At 62.3% G+C, this 19,144-nt stretch overlaps 1 protein-coding gene across 6 annotated transcripts in view; it reads left to right on the plus strand.

Moving 5' to 3' along the window:
- Positions 1-19,144, plus strand: part of AGRN (agrin) — a 90,400-nt gene that overhangs the window by 28,657 nt on the left and 42,599 nt on the right. For 5 of the 6 annotated variants that reach the window (XM_048326528.1, XM_048326524.1, XM_048326525.1 and 2 more), the window contains 3 exons: positions 10,562-10,609; positions 17,523-17,738; positions 18,890-19,114. In XM_048326528.1, coding sequence (XP_048182485.1) covers positions 10,562-10,609; positions 17,523-17,738; positions 18,890-19,114 — 489 coding nt within the window. Of the gene's footprint in view, positions 1-7,864; positions 9,116-10,561; positions 10,610-17,522; positions 17,739-18,889; positions 19,115-19,144 lie in introns of those variants that run through there. The other variant, XM_048326527.1, reaches the window with a different exon arrangement.

Genomic DNA, 19,144 nt, shown 5'->3' on the forward strand with positions numbered 1-19,144 from the left:
GCCAGCTCTGCCCCCGAGTGCCAAAGGAGCCGGGGAGAAGGGGTTGACCCAGGAGCGCCCCAGCTGTGGAGGGAGCTCCATAAAACCGCTGCTCCTGGGTTTTCCACCCAAATTTCCTGGGAAGCCGCACGCTCCCGGCCGCGGGAGGAGCACGGGGAGCTTTTCCGAGCCGACAGCATCCTCTGCTGGCTGCCGCTTCCCGGGCCTCCCGCTCCTCAGGGATGCAGGGAATCGATCCTGGTGCCCCTGCTCGGCTCTGTGCGGGTGCCAGGTGAGGCTGGCAGGGGCAGGAGCTGGGGGTTGGCTGCTCCCGGCTCTCCCGGAGCTGGTGGGCAGCTGGAAAAGGGTCTGGATTCCTGCGAATGCTCGCTCTCCTTGCTGTGCCCCATCCAGCGCCCAAACGCCTCTGGGGGCGATTTCCCAGCTGCTCGGGAGGGAAGGGGAAAGGGTTTTTCCCCCCTTTTATCCCACTTCCCCTCCCCTTTTTTCCCCCCCTTCTCCCCTTTTTCCCTCTTTTTTTCCCCCCTCCTCTCCCTTTTTTTCCCCCCCCCTCTCCCTTTTTTTCCCCCCTCCTCTCCCTTTTTTTCCCCCCTCCTCTCCCTTTTTTTCCCCCCTCCTCTCCCTTTTTTTCCCCCCTCCTCTCCCTTTTTTTTCCCCCCTCCTCTCCCTTTTTTTCCCCCCTCCTCTCCCTTTTTTTCCCCCCTCCTCTCCCTTTTTTTCCCCCCTCCTCTCCCTTTTTTTCCCCCCTCCTCTCCCTTTTTTTCCCCCCTCCTCTCCCTTTTTTTCCCCCCTCCTCTCCCTTTTTTCCCCCCTCCTCTCCCTTTTTTCCCCCCTCCTCTCCCTTTTTTCCCCCCCTTTTTCCCTTCCCTGTCCCAGGGCAGGCTCAGGGGTGAATTTGGGTCATTTTTGGGCTCTCTCCGATGCCCGTGAGAGGTGCAGGGAGAGCTCTGCCCCTGCCCAGGGGTGGTGGCCACGGATCCAGGGACAAATCCCCTTGGCTCAGGGATGTGCTGGGCATTCCTGTGTCCCTCCACCCCTTGAGCCCCCGGGGGACTGGAATTGGGGGATTTTGCCGAGCTCCCTCTGCTTTATGGTCTGGGTCTGTGGCAGGAGGAGTTTTCTCACCAGCTGGGCTTTTGGGGCTCTACTGATGGGATTTTGGGGCTCTGCTGATGCGGGTTTAGGGTTCTGGCAGCCCCCCCAACCTGAGCCACTCTGTGGCTGCGGGATGTCACTCATTGCTTTCCCGCTGGGAAGGGATCCGGAGCGCCAGGGACACATCCTAATTTTATCCCGCCGGGGCTTTGCTGCAGGGAAATGCCCCGGGGTGGTTCCATCCCCGTTTTCTGCTGGTTCTTCCTATTCCCACCCACGACATCCCTCACATCCTGCAAGAATCCTGCGCTGCCGGCTGATCCTGGCAGCTGAGCCAGCTGGGAGGGTTTGGGAGAGGTTTGGGAGAAGGGATGGCTGAGCTCCGCGCGGGGAGAGCCTGAAGGCTTGGACCAGTCGCTCCCAGTCACTCCCAGTGGCTCCAGTAGCCTCACGAGGCTCTCTCTGGTGGAGGGAAACAGCAACCACCAGATAATAAAAGTTCAGGGCGGGTTGAAGTGTTGGAAAGGTCCCGTTTGTCCCTGTTTGTCCCCCTGTTTGTCCCTTCCTCCGTGCGGGTCCCCGGAGCTGCCCTGGGCCAGCCCATCCCTGTCCGGGGAGCTGCTCCGGGCTCTGCCCCGCTCCCTTTGGAGCTCCCTGCGGCTCGGCTGGAATTCCCGGCGGCAGGAGAGGGTCGGGAAGGGCGGCAGGTGGCGGTGTGAGCCCGCGGAGGAGCCGGAGCACGGCCGGGGACCGGGGGGGAAGCACTCAGGGCTTGTCCCCAGCCGCGCCCCGCTGTTCCCCTCTCCTGGCGCTGATCCCGGGAGCGGTGCCCGCTGAGGGGGTGAAATCCTCGCTCGCTCCGCACAATCCTCCTGGGAATGGGCTCCCAGCGCTCCGTGTGAGCCGCGCCCAGGGCAGCAGCTCGGCTTTGGGAAGGCACCGCTGCCCGGGATGCGCAGAGTCCTTGGAACAGCGGGAATTGCGCGGCTTTAGCTCGGAGCTGCTTCCCCTCGCTCGGGTGGCTTTGGCTTTGCTCCGTGTCCCCTTTGGGGCAGCGTTTTGTCCTTCCAGACCTTCCAAGCTCCGCGGGCGAACCTCGGTTTGAGTTTTCTGGTTTAGGGTTAAGGGTTCTGCTTTTTTAGGGGCGAGGCAGAGCCATCAGAACCTTCCCCCGGCTGGGTGGGATCTGGGGGGTCTCGCTGGGGACATCGCAGTGACGAGGCAGCAGGAGCACAGCTCTGGGGAGCACGGAGGGGTCTGCAGGGCTGGGAGAGGGGGACCTGGAGTCCCCAGGCACCAGATGCATGGCCCACTCCACGCTGGAGCTTTTTCCATCCCTTTCCCAGGCGTCTTCCATCCCTGAGCGCATCTGGAAGGCGCTGCCTGGTCCAGTGCTAGATCAGCTTCCAGACAAAGTTATTAAGTGGGGAAAACCCCTTTTTTTCAGAAGAGGCCGCGCTTATCCAGCCCTCCCTGGAGCGGCAGCGTTCATTGGGAATGTTTATTGGGAATGTTCACTGGGAATGGCGTGAATGAACATCCCCATCCCGCCCCGCACACGCCAGCCCCGGATCCCACTCCCGCTCGCTCCTCTCCCGCGGAGAGCCTTTAAAAGCTCTTTATTTCCAAGCGCTGCTCAGCGGGGAGTCAAAGCTGGGTCCTGCCAAGTGTTAAATGAAATAATTAAAATCCCCGCATTTCTCCCCCCCGTCCCGCTCCTCTCGCCGGTAATTAGCCGGGAAAACTGCGGGAGGGGATGGGGAAAGGAAGAAGGAGCAAACGCCTTCTACAGGCTCCCTCCTCCTCCTCCTCATCCTCCTCCTCCTCCTCCTCCTCCTCCTCCTCCTCCTCCTCCACCTCCCCAGAGGAAGCAGAAAACGGCTCTGCAGGCCCTGGGTGCTGTCAGATAAATCCTAATTAGCTCCCTGCCAAACAGGATTAGCGGGAAGGGAGCCAGGTGGGGAATCAGCCTGGCAACAGCAGGAGCTGGGTGAGGAGGGGGTGACTGACAGCTGTCAATCATCTCCCAAAGCAGCTCCGATTTTTTTTTTTGCGTGCTTCAGGCTGGAATCTGGGGAGGCAGAAATGGGAAGGAATTTAAGCCGAGGCCGCTGCTGGTGCCGTCCCTTCCCGAGGGAGCGGAGCGTGTGAGGCTCCCGCTGCTCGCAGTGCCCGGGGAGCTGCGTCTCCTGCCAGCTCCAGGCTCCGGGAACAGCGGGATAATCCCTCCCCTCTGCCCGGCTCCTCCAAGCCAGCTGCCCCCAGCCCCTCCTGTGCCACCCTTGGCACCCCGGCTGTGACAGAAACGCAGCCAGGAGTGGCACCAGCTCTGAGCTGCCCGCTGGCCACACGCAGCCCTGGGTGCACGGAGCACTTCCACGAAAAAATCCGGGCAGGGGGATGTGGATTAGCTGGGAGATGATGGATTTTTGCCCGGAGCAGGGGAAGAGAAGCTTCGTGTGAGGGGTTCAGTTGGCACCTGGCCCTTGTCCCTCCCTCCTCCCTCCTGGCAGCCGCGGGGACTTTGTGCCTCCTGTCCCTCAGCGGTCCCCTGGACAGCCGGAGGCCACTCCTAGGAGGAGGAGGAGGAAGGAGAGGAAGGCTGTCGGTGCAGGGGGGATGATGAGCAGTGGCTGAGGGATGAGGGATGAATCCATCCCTGCTCCATCCAGAGATAAATATCCAGGTTCTGGGCAGGCAAACCGCCCTGGATCCCTGGATTCGCTGTCCCCAGCTGCCCTCTCCGGAGCCAAAGGTGGCTTTTATGGCTTTTTTTTTGTTTTTATGGCCCTTTTTTCTGTTTTTATGGCCCTTTTTTCTGTTTTTATGGCCTGTTTTTTGCCATTATGTCCTTTTTTTTTTTTTGCTTGGCCGGCTCTTGCTGAGTTTTCCTGCCTGGCCCTTCATTCCCCACGGACACATCCCAAGCTGTGGGAAGGGCTGGATGTTCCTGGCTGGCCGAGGGAGCAGGTGGCACATGGGGTGTCCCTGCTGTCACTGTCACCAAAGATGTGGCCAGGACGTGGCAGCTGGACAGGGGCTCTCCAAGCAGCCGGCTCTGGGGACAGGGACACTGATGGACAAAAATGCCACCCCACACGGACAGGCCAGGCAGGTGCGGGGTCACCCCAGGGCAAACAGATTCTCGGATTGTCAAATCCCATCCCAAATCCTCGCAAGGGGCGCGGTGTTTGTCTTTCCTAAGAGGATGAGGAGCTGGAAGCTCCGGGACACAAAGGCTGCTCAGATCCACGCGGGGCTGCCCCTAAAAGCGGCCCCGCAATGGCTGGAGGGGACAGAGCCCCGCAGACCTGGGAAGAAAGGGCCGCCTGTGCCGGGGTGATTTGCATGTGAAAACACGCGCGGGGAGGATGCAAATGCCCGCGCTTCCCTTTGGGAATTGTTCAAAGCCAGGCCTTGGGCCCTATCCTGGATTGCTGGGGGAGCTCTGAAGCCCTGCCCGGATGGAACAGGGATGGTCCCGGAGCGGTGGCAGCAGGGCAGGGCCCGGGTGAGGGCATCGGGCAAGGAATTCGGCAGCTGTGTGCCAGGAAGGATGGAGGAGCTGGGAGTGGAAGGATGGAGGAGAAGGGAATGGAAGGATGGAGGAGAAGGGAATGGAAGGATGGAGGAGCTGGAATGGGAAGGATGCAGGAGCTGGGAAGGGAAGGATGGAGGAGGTGGGATGGAAAGGATGGAGGAGCAGGGATGGGAAGGATGGAGGAGCTGGGAATGGAAGGATGGAGGAGCTGGGGCTGGAAGGATGCAGGAGCTGGGATGGGAAGGATGGAGGAGCTGGGAATGGAAGGATGGAGGAGCAGGGATGGGAAGGATGCAGGAGGTGGGATGGGAAGGATGCAGGAGCTGGGAGTGGAAGGATGGAGGAGCTGGGGCTGGAAGGATGCAGGAGCTGGGAATGGAAGGATGGAGGAGCTGGGATGGGAAGGATGCAGGAGCAGGGATGGGAAGGATGGAGGAGCAGGGATGGGAAGGATGGAGGAGCTGGGAATGGAAGGATGCAGGAGCTGGGAATGGAAGGATGGAGGAGCTGGCATGGGAAGGATGCAGGAGCTGGGATGGGAAGGATGCAGGAGCTGGGAATGGAAGGATGCAGGAGCTGGGAATGGAAGGATGGAGGAGGTGGGATGGGAAGGATGCAGGAGCAGGGATGGGAAGGATGGAGGAGCTGGGGCTGGAAGGATGGAGGAGCTGGGGCTGGAAGGATGCAGGAGCTGGGGCTGGAAGGATGCAGGAGCTGGGAATGGAAGGATGCAGGAGCTGGGAATGGAAGGATGCAGGAGCTGGGAATGGAAGGATGGAGGAGCTGGCATGGGAAGGATGCAGGAGCTGGGATGGGAAGGATGCAGGAGCTGGGAATGGAAGGATGCAGGAGCTGGGAATGGAAGGATGCAGGAGCTGGGAATGGAAGGATGCAGGAGCTGGGAATGGAAGGATGCAGGAGGTGGGATGGGAAGGATGCAGGAGCAGGGATGGGAAGGATGCAGGAGCAGGGATGGGAAGGATGGAGGAGCAGGGATGGGAAGGATGGAGGAGCTGGGATGGGAAGGATGGAGGAGCTGGGGCTGGAAGGATGCAGGAGCTGGGAATGGAAGGATGCAGGAGCTGGGAATGGAAGGATGCAGGAGCTGGGATGGGAAGGATGCAGGAGCTGGGAATGGAAGGATGGAGGAGCAGGGATGGGAAGGATGGAGGAGCAGGGATGGGAAGGATGGAGGAGCAGGGATGGGAAGGATGGAGGAGCAGGGATGGGAAGGATGCAGGAGCTGGGATGGGAAGGATGCAGGAGCTGGGATGGGAAGGATGCAGGAGCTGTCATGGAAAAGATGCAGGAGCTGTCATGGAAAAGATGCAGGGGCAGGCTGAGCTGGCTACCAAGTGACCAAGCGGAGCAGAGGAGCAGGGCTCGTTTTTTGGGAATGTCTCGGATCCTTGTGCGATGCTCCAGGAGCTCCCAAGTGGTGCCTGGGGAGGCCTCTGGAGCCGCGACAGGGATTGGAGTTCCTGCTTGGAAAGGCAAATGTGAGGGGGGCTCCAGCCTCTCCCTGGCAGAGGGTTCTGAGGGGGCTCCTGCGGTGGATCCCGGTGGGAAGAACGGCTTGGAGAGAGTTTCCTGCTGAGCCCTCGTCGCTCCTGGGCTCTCCGAGGCTCTCCCAGCCTTTGTGTGAGTGTGAGGGGAACTTCCCAGCGGTTCACACCTCTCTGCGCCCGGGGCTCTCTGGGTGTTTGGGATGCAGCCCGTGCCTCCCAGTGCTGGGATCATCGGGATCGTGTTCTGCCAGTCCCCAGGGAGCCGGGCAGGTTTAAAGAGGAGCAACCTTGAGGTTTTTTCCCCTCTTTCCTCTGCTTTTCTTCTTCCTTGGAATTGCACCTCGGGACCGCCAGGATGCTCCCAGCCCCTGGAGAGGAGTGGGGCCGCTTTGTGGGGTGGCCGGGGAGCAATTTGTGTCCATCCCACAGGAAGCTGGAGGCTCCTGGAGCCAGGGGTGCCCTGATAAGGACCACCCAGTGTCCCCCGCGTGTGGGAGGGGAGGGTGGGTGGGTGGATTCCGTAATGTTTGTGTCCCTCGGGCTCCAGGCGCATTGCCAAGGTGAGGGGAGGATCCTTGGAAGGGCTGGGAGGGGAAGCTGCCCCTGGCAAGGGTGATCCTCCCAAGTTGTTGCCTTTTGGAGGGGTGGGAAGCAGGAATTCAGTGGGAAGCAGGAATTCAATGGGAAGCAGGAATTCTGCGTTCTCTGTGACCCCAGCACCTTCCTCCTGAGGGGTTTCGTGCTGCCCAGTTCCTCCCTGCTGAGGAAGAGCTCTGAGAAATGACCCAGCAGGTCCTGGTGGCCCAAATGTGGGCTGACAGCGGCAGGGAACGGCTTGCGGGGCGCTGTGTGTGTGTTTTGCCAGGAATGCTGTCCTGGTAGAGCCTCCACTCGAAGGGAGGGCAGAGTGAGCTCCTGGCAGCCTGGAATTGGCATGCGGACACCAGGAATCCCTGCCCGGGGCTGTGGCACGGCTCTCACCCCATTGTCGGACCTTCACTTTTGGCCCTGACCTCCCTCTGGCTTTCACCCGGCTCTGCTGGTGGCACCTTTCCCATCCTGGCTGGCAGCGTCCTGCCCGAGGGAAGCAGGGAAAGGGCAGGAACCCGCAGGGAGGGGACAGTTCATTCCCTGCGGTCCCAGCACTGGGTCCTGGTCCTTCTTCCGGCTGCTTTTGGGCAGGCTGTGCCCAGTCCGTGCCCCTCTCTTGCCAAAAACGTCCTAAAAAAATCATAACGGGGGTTTTTCTGCTCTCCCCGCGGCTCTGCCGTCCCCGGGGGTCTCTCGGGGGGCGATGCCGGCCGAGGCGTGAGCGCTCTCTCCGCCTCCCGGCATCTCGAATGCGCGGAGGGGCTGGGCCGGGGCGCTGAGCCCCCACCCCCTCCCACCCCCCCGAGCCCTTCCACCCCCTCCCACCCTTCCCAGCCCATCCCGGGGGGCTGCCGGGGGTCGTGGGGGGGGGTCCCCGGCGGGGCGGAGCCGCGCTGCCCGCGCCGTGTCCCGGGGGAGCGGCTCCTGCGCGACCCCCGCCGCCCCCGCTCTTTGTCTGCGCCGCGCCCCTGCGCCCCCGCTCCCCTTTGTTGGCGCTCGGAGGGGCTCGCTGTGCCCCCCCCTCGCCGGGGTCGAGCCGAGGGGCGGGCGGAGGGAGGGATGGAGGGAGGGGGGGCAGCTCCGGGGCGTGGGGCGGGCGCTCCGGGCTCGCTCCGCGCTGCCGCTCCCTTGTCTGACGCTGCGCGGGGGGCGCACGGAGACCACCGGGATTAAGGATCCACCCTCCCATCCACCCTCCCACCCACCCAGCCAGGCAGGGCGGCCGCCGCTCCCAGCGCTCCCCCGCCGCTCCATGCCGGGCTCCGAGCGGAGCTGGGGTCTCGCCGGGAAGGGCTGGCATGTCCCAGCGGCGTGAGGCGGGCAGCTGGCCCCCTCCGGCGAGGGTGCCCGTGCCCAGCGGGCCCAGCCGGGCCCCTTCCCGCTGGCCGGAGGGTTGGGAAGGTGCCGGAGAGCCGGCGCTGGGCTCGGCTGGGCAGGGGCGGCGAGGGAGCGGGGATGGAGCTGCCGCGGCTCTGAGCGGAGCCTCGGAGGGGGAGAGGGAGCGGCTGCCTTCGGCTGGAGCGTGGCACGACTGAGCTGCACCTCGGGCTGCTCCCGGAATCCCGGGGAGTCTTGGGCTGCTCCCGGAATCTTGGGTTTCTCCGGGAATCTTGGGTTTCTCCGGGAATCTCGGCTGCTGCCGCCTGCGAGGACCTGCGGAGGGTCAGAGGCTGCCGGAGCTGTCCCGCAGGAGCCGCTGGACAGCGGAGGGAGCTCCGCGTTCCCGGAGCGAGGTCGGCGCGGATGTGAGAGGATATCCCGGAGGATACGGATATTCCCGAGCCTGGGAGGGCTCCTGTCCCAGCGCTGCCGCCGGGAACGCGTCGCCGCCGTGACATTCCCACCGTTCCCACCCCAGCAGCGGCTCGTCCTTGTCCTGGTGGGCTCGGCCGCGGATTCAGAGCTTTCGGCGCCGGGATTTGCGTTTGCTTTCTGCGGGCAGGTGTGGATTGACACCCTCCGGGCTGGACCAAGGGCTCGCTGAGCCCTCCGGAGCGGGCTGGGAGCTGTCCCCGCGGCTGCGCCACTGCCATGGCAGCGCCGGGCACAAACTCCTGAAGGTGCCCTCAGCCCGGCTGCGAGCCGAGATGGGAACCTCTGGGACAACTTAGGCTGCCGAAAACCAGCGGGGAGGGGGGGAAAGGGATCCATGCGAGCCTCGTGGCGACCCTTCTGGGCTGGCTGGCCGGCGGGCGGGCTGTGACACCGAGCATGACAGCGTGCCAGTACCCCATGGCGCCGGGAGCCCTGGAGCGGGACCGGCTGTACCAGCACAAGGTGTCCCTGGTCGTGCGCTACTTCATGATCCCCTGCAACATCTGCCTCATCCTGCTGGCCACCTCCACGCTGGGATTCGCCGTGCTGCTCTTCCTCAATAACTGTAGGTGTCCCTGGAGCAGGGGAGGGCGAGGCAGGTGGCGTTTGGGGGGCTCCCGGTGCTGCCAGCGCGGCTTTTCCTGGAGCTCCTCACTCCGTTGGGGACAATCCAGGGATTGCCAGCTCCCTGCGTGGCTCTGCCCCACTTTCCCCTGTCAGATGCTGGCCCAGAGCTGTGAGGGCGGCTGTGCGTGGGCCAGCCCAGCTCCCGCCCGCTGCTGCTCCCGGCAGGGTCCCACCCCAAATCCCGGTGTGCTGGGGGTGATGATCCGGGGGGATGTGAGGATTTGGGCAGGGCTGGTGGGAGGTGAGGGGCAAAATGGGCTCCTGCATGGAGCCCTGCCCTGGCTCAGGAATTCTGGTGTTCCCTCATTCCCAGCAAACTGCTGGACCTTGGAGCCCTACAAGAGAGTGGGAAGTGTGTCTCCCAGGCTGCTCCAGGATCCTTGCTCTGAGGAATCCGCAAACAGGGGTTTTTTTCCCCCTGAGGTTTGGCTGTTAATCTGATCCCTGGTGCAGCTGAGTAGATCCCACCCTTGGGTGTGGATGCATCCAGGTATTCCTGTCAGGCTCCGTCACCTCCTGCCGGCACGGCTGCTCCCCTTCCCGACGCCTGTGGAGGAAAATTCCATCATCCAGGGCTGGCTTTGACCTCCCTGAGCTGGGAAGTGCCGAACACCTGCTGTGGGAAAAGCCCACGGAGGGCAGGCAGATCCTCCAGCCCAGCTTTGGGATGCGCTGCCGCTTCCCTGGGTTGGGAATAAACGCTGGAAAACACACGGATGGCTTCAGGGAGCCGGGCAGGAGCAGGGCCAGGTGATGGAGCGTGGTGGGGCGGGGTTATCTCTGCACGGCCTGGCTCTGCTGCCCTGGGTACATCACAAATCCCAGGCTTTGGGTGTTTCCCGTTCAGGATTTTGGAGCCTGAGTGGAGCTCAGCTCCCCCCTGCACCCCCAAACACAGAGGGGTGGCAGGTGACAAGGTGTGACCCTTGCCTGGGCCCTGTGGTCACACCCACGGCAGCTTTCACCTCCTGCCACCCCTCTCTGCCACTTTTTGGAGGCCTCAGCATCCCCGCTGCGCCCTGCTGGGGGATGACCTGCTGAGTCGGTGGCCAGGGGTGTGTTTGGGGTGACCCACAGCAGGATCGGCCTCACAGCCCCCGGGAGCTGGGGCAGGACAGGCCGAGGGCACATCCCAGCCCTGCCAGGCGCCGGGGGCTGCTCCCACATCCCACACCAGAGACGCTCCATCGATACCTGGGCTCCCAAACCGGCTTTTGGTGAGCCCAGCTCCCGTTCCTGCCGCTCCCTCCCGGCTCCAGCACCTCCTGGGAGTCAAACCTGCTCAGGAAGGGAGGAAACACCACCTCAAGAGAGGGCTGGGGGCAGGAGAGGAGGGGTTGTGCCCAGGAAGCTGTGACAGCTCCGTGTTTTTGTTCCCTTGCAGACAAACCCAACAGTTACTTCACGCAGACGCCGCCGCCGCCGAGGGATGGTGAGTGCAGAGCTGTCCCTGTGCCCGGGGGGATGTTGGGGACAGCGGGAGCCTCTCCAGCGCTGCCCTTTCCCTCAGGGAAAAGTCTCCCGAGCCCCCGATCCGTTTGAGCCCCCCAGCACATCCCTGCCAGCGCTGAGGGACGCGGGGTTTGGGTGCGGAGCGAGGGCAGGAGTCCCTCAGTGCTCCCTTTCTCCAGGGGTTTTCCCAGCTGGAAGCAGGGGGAGGCTGCAGAAGGTCCTTCCCTGGAAGCCCCTGCAGGCTTCCATTTGCCCTGAGCCATCGTTGCCTCTGGAATTGCCTCTCCCACCTTTCCTCTGGTTTCGCAGAGGAGGAACTTTGGTGGGTTTTTATTTTTAATAATGATGCTCTTATCAGCTTCAGGAGCTGCTGGATGCAGGGCAGGCAAGCCCAGGCTGAGATAAAACCATCACAGGAGCTTTGTTCCCTTTAAAAACCAGGCTTAAAACCCCTGCCTTTGCTGGCAGGCTCTGCCTCCACCTCCACGTGCACAGATAAGAGCCCAGCAGAAATCAGCAGCCAATTAATAACCCCGTTGTTGCCTTTTTTTGCTTTTTTTTCCCCCTGCCTCCCCTGCCGGGGGTGGGGAAGGAGGCGGGGGTAAAAAACGGATGCGAGATAAAAATGTGATTAATCTAAAATTGGCCCGGGGAAGGCATCTCGAGCGCAAAATAAAAACCTCCGTGGGTGGAACTCCTTGCTCAGGGCTCCGAAATACGAACGGCCCGGCCCAGCCAGATGCCAGACTCCCAAAAGATCCCTGGTGCCCCCACAGGAGATGGAAAAAAAAAAATATCCCACTTTTGGGGGGCTGCTAAGGCTCCCGGGGAGCAAATTCCTGGTGTGGGGTGCAGGAGGCGTTTTGGGGCAGAGGGGGACAGGGGACACGGGAAGAGGGTGGGGAAGGGGATGGGTTTTGCTGGTTCTGCTCGTGCTGGTGGTGCTCTGATCGTCCCTGGGGTGGATTTGATGTGGTTCTGAGTGTCCTCGGCAGGCTGGGACAAGGCTGAGCTTGGGAATGGTTGGGATTGGGCTGAGGTGTGCTCGGGAGCTGGGATCTCCTGGCCTGGGTTTGCTCTCAGGGTGCGATAAAGGGCTGTGGGAGCCAGAACTGTGCCCGGAGGTTTGGTGGGGCAGGGTCACTGTCCGGCATGGCAAAGCCAGAGCTGGGGTTTGGGGTGAAGGAAGGGGCTCCCTGCCCCGAGAGAGGCAGTGGGTGAGGATCAGGTGGGTCCTGGCAGGCAGGGAGTGCTTGGGGACAGCCAGCAGGGCCCCCTGGGCTTCTTCTGGGCTCCCCGAGCGTCGTCACCTCTCGATTTTCTGGGCCAGGTCCTCACCTTCCCCCAGCCTGCCCAGCTCTGCCAGCTGGGGAATCCCCAGTTTGGGATTTGGGATGGCTCTTTCCCCTCCCAGACGGGGCTGCAGAGCTGGGCAGGGTTTTTCCCTCCCTCCCTGCCCTGGGCTCTGGCTCTGTGAGGAATTTTGGGGCTCTCTGCGTGTGAAAACCTCCCAGGTTCAAACCTCCCTCCCACGTGGATTGTCCTGGTTTTTCCCTCCCTTCCTGACCCGGCCTTTCCATGAGCTGCCTCCCTGCTTTTGGTACCGTGAGGAATTTGGGGCTGTTTCTGTGTGTGTTGGGGTGCAGGCAGGTGGGAGCAGCTTCAAACCTCCCTCCCAGGTGGGATTTTCCTGGCCTTTCCCTGCCTCCCTGCTCTTGGCTCTGTGAGGAATTTTGGGGCTCTCTGCGTGTGAAAACCTCCCAGGTTCAAACCTCCCTCCCAGGTGGATTTTTCCTGGCCCGGTTTCAGCAGGAAATGGGTGAAAACGAACAAAACCAGGGCTTTGGGGACGTGGGGCCGGCGTGTCCCCGAGGGAGCAGAGCCCAAGGAGCGGTGCCTGGGCTCAGCTTTGTGCCGCGGGATCCGGCGGCTCCGAGCTTTTCCTGCCGCTGATTTCGGGCGCCGGTTGATGTCGGGAGGGGGGATGCTCGCCCAGGGATGAATTCCCGGCTCTTCCCGTGGCTCTTCCCAGCGCTCGGAGAGGGATTGGGCGGCTCGTCGTCGCTCCCCGAGGCGCGATGAATATTGATGGCAGCAGGGCTGGGCTGGGCTAGGCTGGGCTGGGGGACAGGAGCCGCCAGCGCCAGCCCAGCCGCTCTCCATGGCAACGGGCACCTCGCTCAGGCGGAATTAATGCCCAGCCCGGCCATTCCCGCTGCCCCTCTGGCACAGGGAAAGCCCCAAAAAGTGCCCCCCGCTCATCCCTGGGGAGCAGCGCTGGGCATGGGGGGAGATGCATCCCCTGCTCCCGGTTTGTGTTCCCGGCTGGAATGCTTTCCATGGCTCCGGCAGGGGAGCTCCCCGCGTTTTCCCCGACGGTTTTTAATCCGTGGAACAGCGCGGGGTTAAAGGGGTGTTTGTCACAGGCACGGAATTCCTCGGTCCGGGCTCTTCCTGGGAATTCCCAGGGCCGGCAGGGAATGCTGTGGATGCTCCAGCAGGTCCCAGGGGTGCTCCAAGGGGAGGTTTCTCCACCCCCTCCCTGTGCGGGATTTGGGGCTGTGCCTGGCAGCGTCATTCCTTGGGATCCTTTGCCTGCCTTTTCCCTCTCCCGGTGACACCCGGAGCCGTGGAAGCCGGTCCATCCCACCCTCCCACCCCTGAGCCGTAATTAAGCTCCCAGCTGTGCTTTCCTGATGGTTTTCCTCCAAGGGCTGGGATCCCGCGGGATCTGGAGCTGGGCCAGGCTGGCAAATGCCCACGGTGCCTCCAGCAGGCAGGAATTGCCTCCCTGTTTTCCCAACTTCCCCCTCATCCCTGAGCGCTCCGGGCCTTCCTCAGCCCTTGGCAAGGCTCCTGCTGAGGGGGAAGCTCGAACCGTGTGGCCACCAGAGCCCCTCTGCTGTGCCATTCCCAGTGCCCAGGCGCTGCTGGGATGCTGGGAATACGGGACAGACCTGGCAGGGAGCTGTGAGCAATCCCCAGACCGCTCCAGGAGCTTTCTTCCCCTCTTTTCCGTGCATTGCAGAAGAGCAATGTTGCCGTTCTACTTGTGATTGTTGTTATTAAGCTGCAGAAACATTTGAGTGGGAGAGCTCGGGGCTTCATTAACTCGAGCTCCTCGAGAGCTTGGAGCACTTGAAGGCAGCTTGGAGTTAATCCCTCCTCAATCCGAGCTCCTTCCCGGTGACCTGGGGGTTGTTTCCTATGGGATTTGTCGAGGGAGAGCCCAGCATGGGGAATGGAGCCGCTCTCCATCCTCCCTGCTCTGCACCAGGGGGCTCAGAGGCTGTTTGGGATGGGGAGGGATGGAGGAGCTGCTCTGCCTGGAGCTGCATTTGGGGAGGAGGGCACTGGGCAAGGAGCCTTCTCCCTGTGTCCGCACAGCAATTCCTGCATCCCCACCCCAAATCCTGCATCCCCACACTGACTCAATTCCACCATCCCCACACCAACTTCAGCATCCCCAAAACCAACTCCTGCATCCCCTCACCAACTCCTGCATCACTATTCCAGCCTCCCCACCCCAATTCCAGCATCCCCACCCCAATTCCAGCCTCTCCAGACCGATTCCTGCATCCCCAAACCAACTCCTGCCTCCCTACCCTGACACAATTCCAGCATCCCACTCCAATTCCTGCCTCCCCACCCCGGCTCCCCCCTCCCTGTGCAGAGCAGAGCTGTGGGTGGCTCGTGGCCATTCCCAGCGTGGCTCGTGGCCATTCCCAGGCTGGCCCTGCCCTTCCCCTCTGCCACGACAGCTCCATCCCGTTCCCAGCTGTCCCTCCAGCCCTGCTGGACATCTGCAGGCGCCGTCGGACGCGGGGAGGTGGAGCCGGTGCCATCTGCCCTGGCAGCTCCTGCAGAGCCCCAGCACCTGCTCGGAGAGAGGCCGAGCTGCCCCTTTGCAGAGGCTGCCCTGCTAACGAAGGTGCGCTAATTAGGGGTGTCTGAGGGGTCAGGTTTGAGGCTGGGTTGGTGTCACTGCCCTGGAGCTGTGGGGTGTTGTTCCTGCAGGAGCAGCTCGACTCTGGCGCTGCAGAGGGCCTGGATGGGGCCCCAGAGGTTCCTCTCTTGTCTCCTCCCTCCTTTCCCCCTTTTCTTGTGCCAGGGGAGGTTCAGGTTGGATTTTAGGGAAAGGTTCTTCCCCCAGAGGGTGCTGGGCACTGCCCAGGCTCCCCAGGGAATGGTGACATTCCCGAGGCTGCCAGAGCTCCAGGAGCGTTCGGACACCGCTCCCAGGGATGCACAGGGTGGGATTTTAGGATGTCGGTGCCCTTCCTTTTGTCTGGGCTGCTCAGGGAGAGGCCTGGGTGCCTTTTCCCAATTAGCCAGAGGACAGGAACCCCTCATTAACCTCATCGACCTCCTGCTCTGCTCTCTCCCTGCGGGATCAAAGGTGGATCCTCAGAGCTCCCCTGAGCTGCAGCCGGGGCTCTGAACCCAGGCAGGATTTTCCCTGAGCCTCGATCTCTTCCCAAAGCCCTTTTTGCTCGGGAAAGCTCAGCCTGGGGCTGGGGCAGAGCAGAGGAGCTGCTTTCCCTGCCCATGGAATCGCTCTGGATGCGAACACCGCCGGCAATTATTTCCAGCGACACCTTTGGCTTCCCCTCCCTCCCCGGGAGATGTTTTTATTGTTATTGTTGTTGTTATTTATGATCCTGTCCCTGCTCCAGCACTGCCGAGAGGCTCGGCTGGAGGGGGACAATGATCCCTCCTTTTATTCCCTGGCTGCTCCCCCTCATCCCTGGCGGCTCAGGAGCTTTGGGAAAGGGCAGCTCCGAGGATTTTTTTGGCTGCAGACGAGCGCAGATCTTGCTGTTTGCCAAACTCCTCGCTGTGCCCTGAGCCTGTGGTGTGGAGATGATGGATCCAGAGCTCGGGTTTGTGTCCAGAGCTCGGGTTTGGATCCAGAGCTCGGGTTTGGATCCAGGCCCTGCCCTCACCTCCTCCGTGGCCCTGCCGGGCAGCTCCAGAGCTCGGATTTACAAAGGGGAAGGGGTTTAAACAAAAAAAAAAGAGGTTTAGGTGGGATCTTGGGAAGGAATTCTTTCCTGGGAGGGTGGTGAGGCCCTGGCACAGGTTATTCCATGGATGTTCCCCCCCTTTTTTGTCCCATTTCCCCCCCTTTTCCCTTCCCCTCCCCTCTAAGGCAGCTCCAAGCCCACCTGGTGATGCTCCCCAGCTCCATTCCCGCTCCCCAGCCCCATTCCTCGGGATAAATCCCGCAATTCCCATTCCCCCGGACGCCTCCCCTGCACCCTCTGATTTTTACAGCTCATCTTTATTTTAACAAAAAAACCCCACAGAGGGGGAAAGAGCAGCGCCGGGAAGTGCGGGAGAGACTCCAACTCCACCCGGAGCTCTTCATAAAAACGATGAATCCCTTCAGATACCGGGCGGGAGAGGAGGAGAGTCCTTTTCCCTTTGATTTCCCGGGATTTATCTCGTGCTGGGTTCGCTGTCGCCGCTCCGGAATCTCCAGGCAAACGCTTGGGAATTGAAGTGTAAATGAGGCGCCGCCGAGCGCTGGATTTCGCCTTTTAGGATTCCTCTTTTCCCTCGTTATGTGGGTCAGGCTCTGTTTGTGGCCTGTGGGGTGTCCTGGGAGGGGGTACTGGCGATGCTGGTGCAGGGAACGCCTCAAGGAACGGCCGGAGCTGTCCCAGGGAAGGGGGAAATTGGATTTTAGGGAAAGGTTTTCCCCCCCAGAGGGTGTCGAGCACCGGAAAAGGCTCCCCGGGAATGGCCCAGAGCTCCAGGAGCGTTCGGACAACGCTCCCAGGGATGCAGGGCGGGATTTCGGGGTGTCTGGGCGGAGTCCCCTTGGACTCTGATCCCTGTGCGTCGCCTCCAGCTCAGGATATTCCATAATTCCACCGCTCCCTGATATTCCCCTGCCCACAGCGCCTGCTGTGGGTGCCAGGCTGTGCCCTGGGGCACAAACCTCTCACTGTCACCCGTGTGGAGTCACCCGTGCCCGCTCCACCGGCAATTCAGCTGCGCTGGCTGCGCTGATCAAGAGATTCCCGCATCCCTGATTTCCTCGGGAGGCTCCGGGCACGCGGTGCGGCTGCTCTTGGTAAGCAGCGAGCAATAAATGACTGAACTGAGCGCTGGGGGAAGGTCTGGCCCGCTCAGGTGAGGACGTTTCTCCCTCCCGTGACTCCCCTCTCGCTCGCCGGGGAGCAGAAAACGCCGCTGGGGTGTGGAGAATGCCAAAAAAAGCTTAGGATGGAGCGTTCTGGAGTGCTGGGGATGCTGCTCTCCGGTCCTCTGGGGCAGCGTGGTCACCCGTGTGGTCACCCGTGTGGTCACCCGGGCCACTGTGTCTCATCTGTGTGGGCAGTGTGCTGCCCTGGGGCTCTGTGCCCACCTGTGTGGGCCCTGTGGTCACCTGGGCCAGTGTGCCCATCCGTGTGTCCTTGTGGTCACTCATCTGAGCCCTGTGCCCCACTGTCTGTCCCCGTGCCCCTGCACATCCCCCATGTGTCCCCACGTGTCCCTGTGCCCCCTGTGTGTCCCCACGTGTCCCCATGCCCCCTACATGTCCCCTGTGTGTCCCCACGTGTTCCTGTGCCCCCTACATGTCCCCCATGTGTCCCCACGTGTCCCCGTGCCCCCTACATGTCCCCCATGTCCTCCATGTGTCCCCGTGCCCCCTACATGTCCCCCATGTCCTCCATGTGTCCCCGTGCCCCCTGCATGTCCCCCGTGTGTCCCCATGTCCCTGTGCCCCCACCATGTCCCCCATGTGTCCCCACGTGTCCCTGTGCCCCCTGCATGTCCCCCGTGTGTGTCCCCATGTGTCCCCGTGCCCCCTGCATGTCCCCGTGCATCCCCCGCCCACCCGTGCATCCCCGTGCCCACCGTGTCCCCGCGTGTGCCCGCAGGCTGCCGGGGGATGCTGTGCGGCTTCGGGGCCGTGTGCGAGCGCAGCCCCTCGGAGCCGGGCCAGGCCTCGTGCGTGTGCAGGAAGGGTCCCTGTGCCCCGGTGGTGGCCCCGGTGTGCGGCTCCGACCACTCCACCTACAGCAACGAGTGCGAGCTGGACAGGGCCCAGTGCAACCAGCAGAGGAGGATCAAGGTGGTCAGCAAGGGAGCCTGCGGTGAGTGGCGGTGCCGAGTCCCCAGGGCGGGCAGGGACACCCGGGATGAGCTCAGGGGGTGGGGACAGCGCTGGGGACACTGAGGGGATGGTCAGCGCTGCGTTGGGGGACAGCAGAGTGTGGCAAGGAGGGAAAATGATGGAAAAGGAATGGAAAAGGGATGGAAAAGGGATGGCCAAAGGCTGGGCCAGGGGTGTGTGACAGCCCCGTGAGGAACAGCCCGTGCTGGGACACCTCTGATGTCCTGGGGATGGGGACAGGATGGGAGGGGACACTGAGGGAATCACCAGCTCTTCCTTGGGGGTCAGCAGAGTGTGATAAGAAAGGAAAATGCTGGAAAAATGCTGGCCAAAAGCTGGTCCAGGGGTGTGTGGCAAATGCCGTGGGGACCGACCCCCTCTGGGACATCCCCGCTGCCCCCCAGCACCTCTGCAGGGCAGGAAACATCTGCCACAGCTGGAAGTGGGGCTGATCAAAGCCCTTCCCCAGGCTGGCATTCCAACTGCGAGCCCGGAGCTGTGGGAATGAGCCCTCTCCAGTCTCCTCAGCTCCCAGGAAATGAGCCTGACCTTTCTGTGTGGCTGTGCAGTGAATCCACACCCAGCTCCTGCTGGGGCTCCTGCGCAGGGGAGGGAGCAGGGAGAGACGGATTCCAAGTAATAATTAATAATCATCAGAAAGCCACAAATAAAGGGGGGAAATAAAAAGGTGGCAAACGAATTTGTCAGCGAGGGAATTGCTCCTGGAGCTCTTGCTCTGACTGGGGATTGCAGGAAGGGCCTTGAGGACCCTGGAGCTCTCAGGGAGCATTTGTAGGGAAAAGAGACTGCAGGAGAGGTGGAGAGGGTGGGAAAGGAGAGGAGAGAGGGGCCAGGAGGGGAGGGAGCTCCTTCCTCGTGTGCCGAGGGTTCGGAATGATCCTACAGCCCCCGTGGTGGGTGGGCACTGGGGGGGATGGACTCGCTGCTCAGGAGCAGGGAACAGCTCTGCCTCTGGCATCTGCTGGAACTGGTGGAAAACGATCCATTGCTGCTCTTTTTGGGGCACTCAGAGGGAATGGATCCAGGGGATATCTCGGGGTTATTCCATGAGAGGAATGAGACCGCGACCTTTGCCGTGCTCTCACCCGTGTCCCCTCCTGTGTCCCTCAGGCTCCAAGGACCCCTGTGCAGAGGTGACCTGCAGCTTCGGCAGCACGTGTGTCCCCTCCCCCGATGGCCAGGTGGCCAAGTGCGTGTGTCCCTCGTCGTGCAGCGGCGTCCCCGAGAGCCCCGTGTGCGGCAGCGACGGCCGCGACTACCGCAGCCAGTGCCACCTCAACAAGCACGCCTGTGACAAGCAGGAGAACGTCTTCAAGAAGTTCGATGGCCCCTGTGGTGAGTCCCCTGGCACCCCCAGGGGCTTGA

This window comes from Corvus hawaiiensis, chromosome 22 (assembly GCF_020740725.1).
Source record: "Corvus hawaiiensis isolate bCorHaw1 chromosome 22, bCorHaw1.pri.cur, whole genome shotgun sequence".
Lineage (NCBI taxonomy): Eukaryota > Metazoa > Chordata > Aves > Passeriformes > Corvidae > Corvus > Corvus hawaiiensis.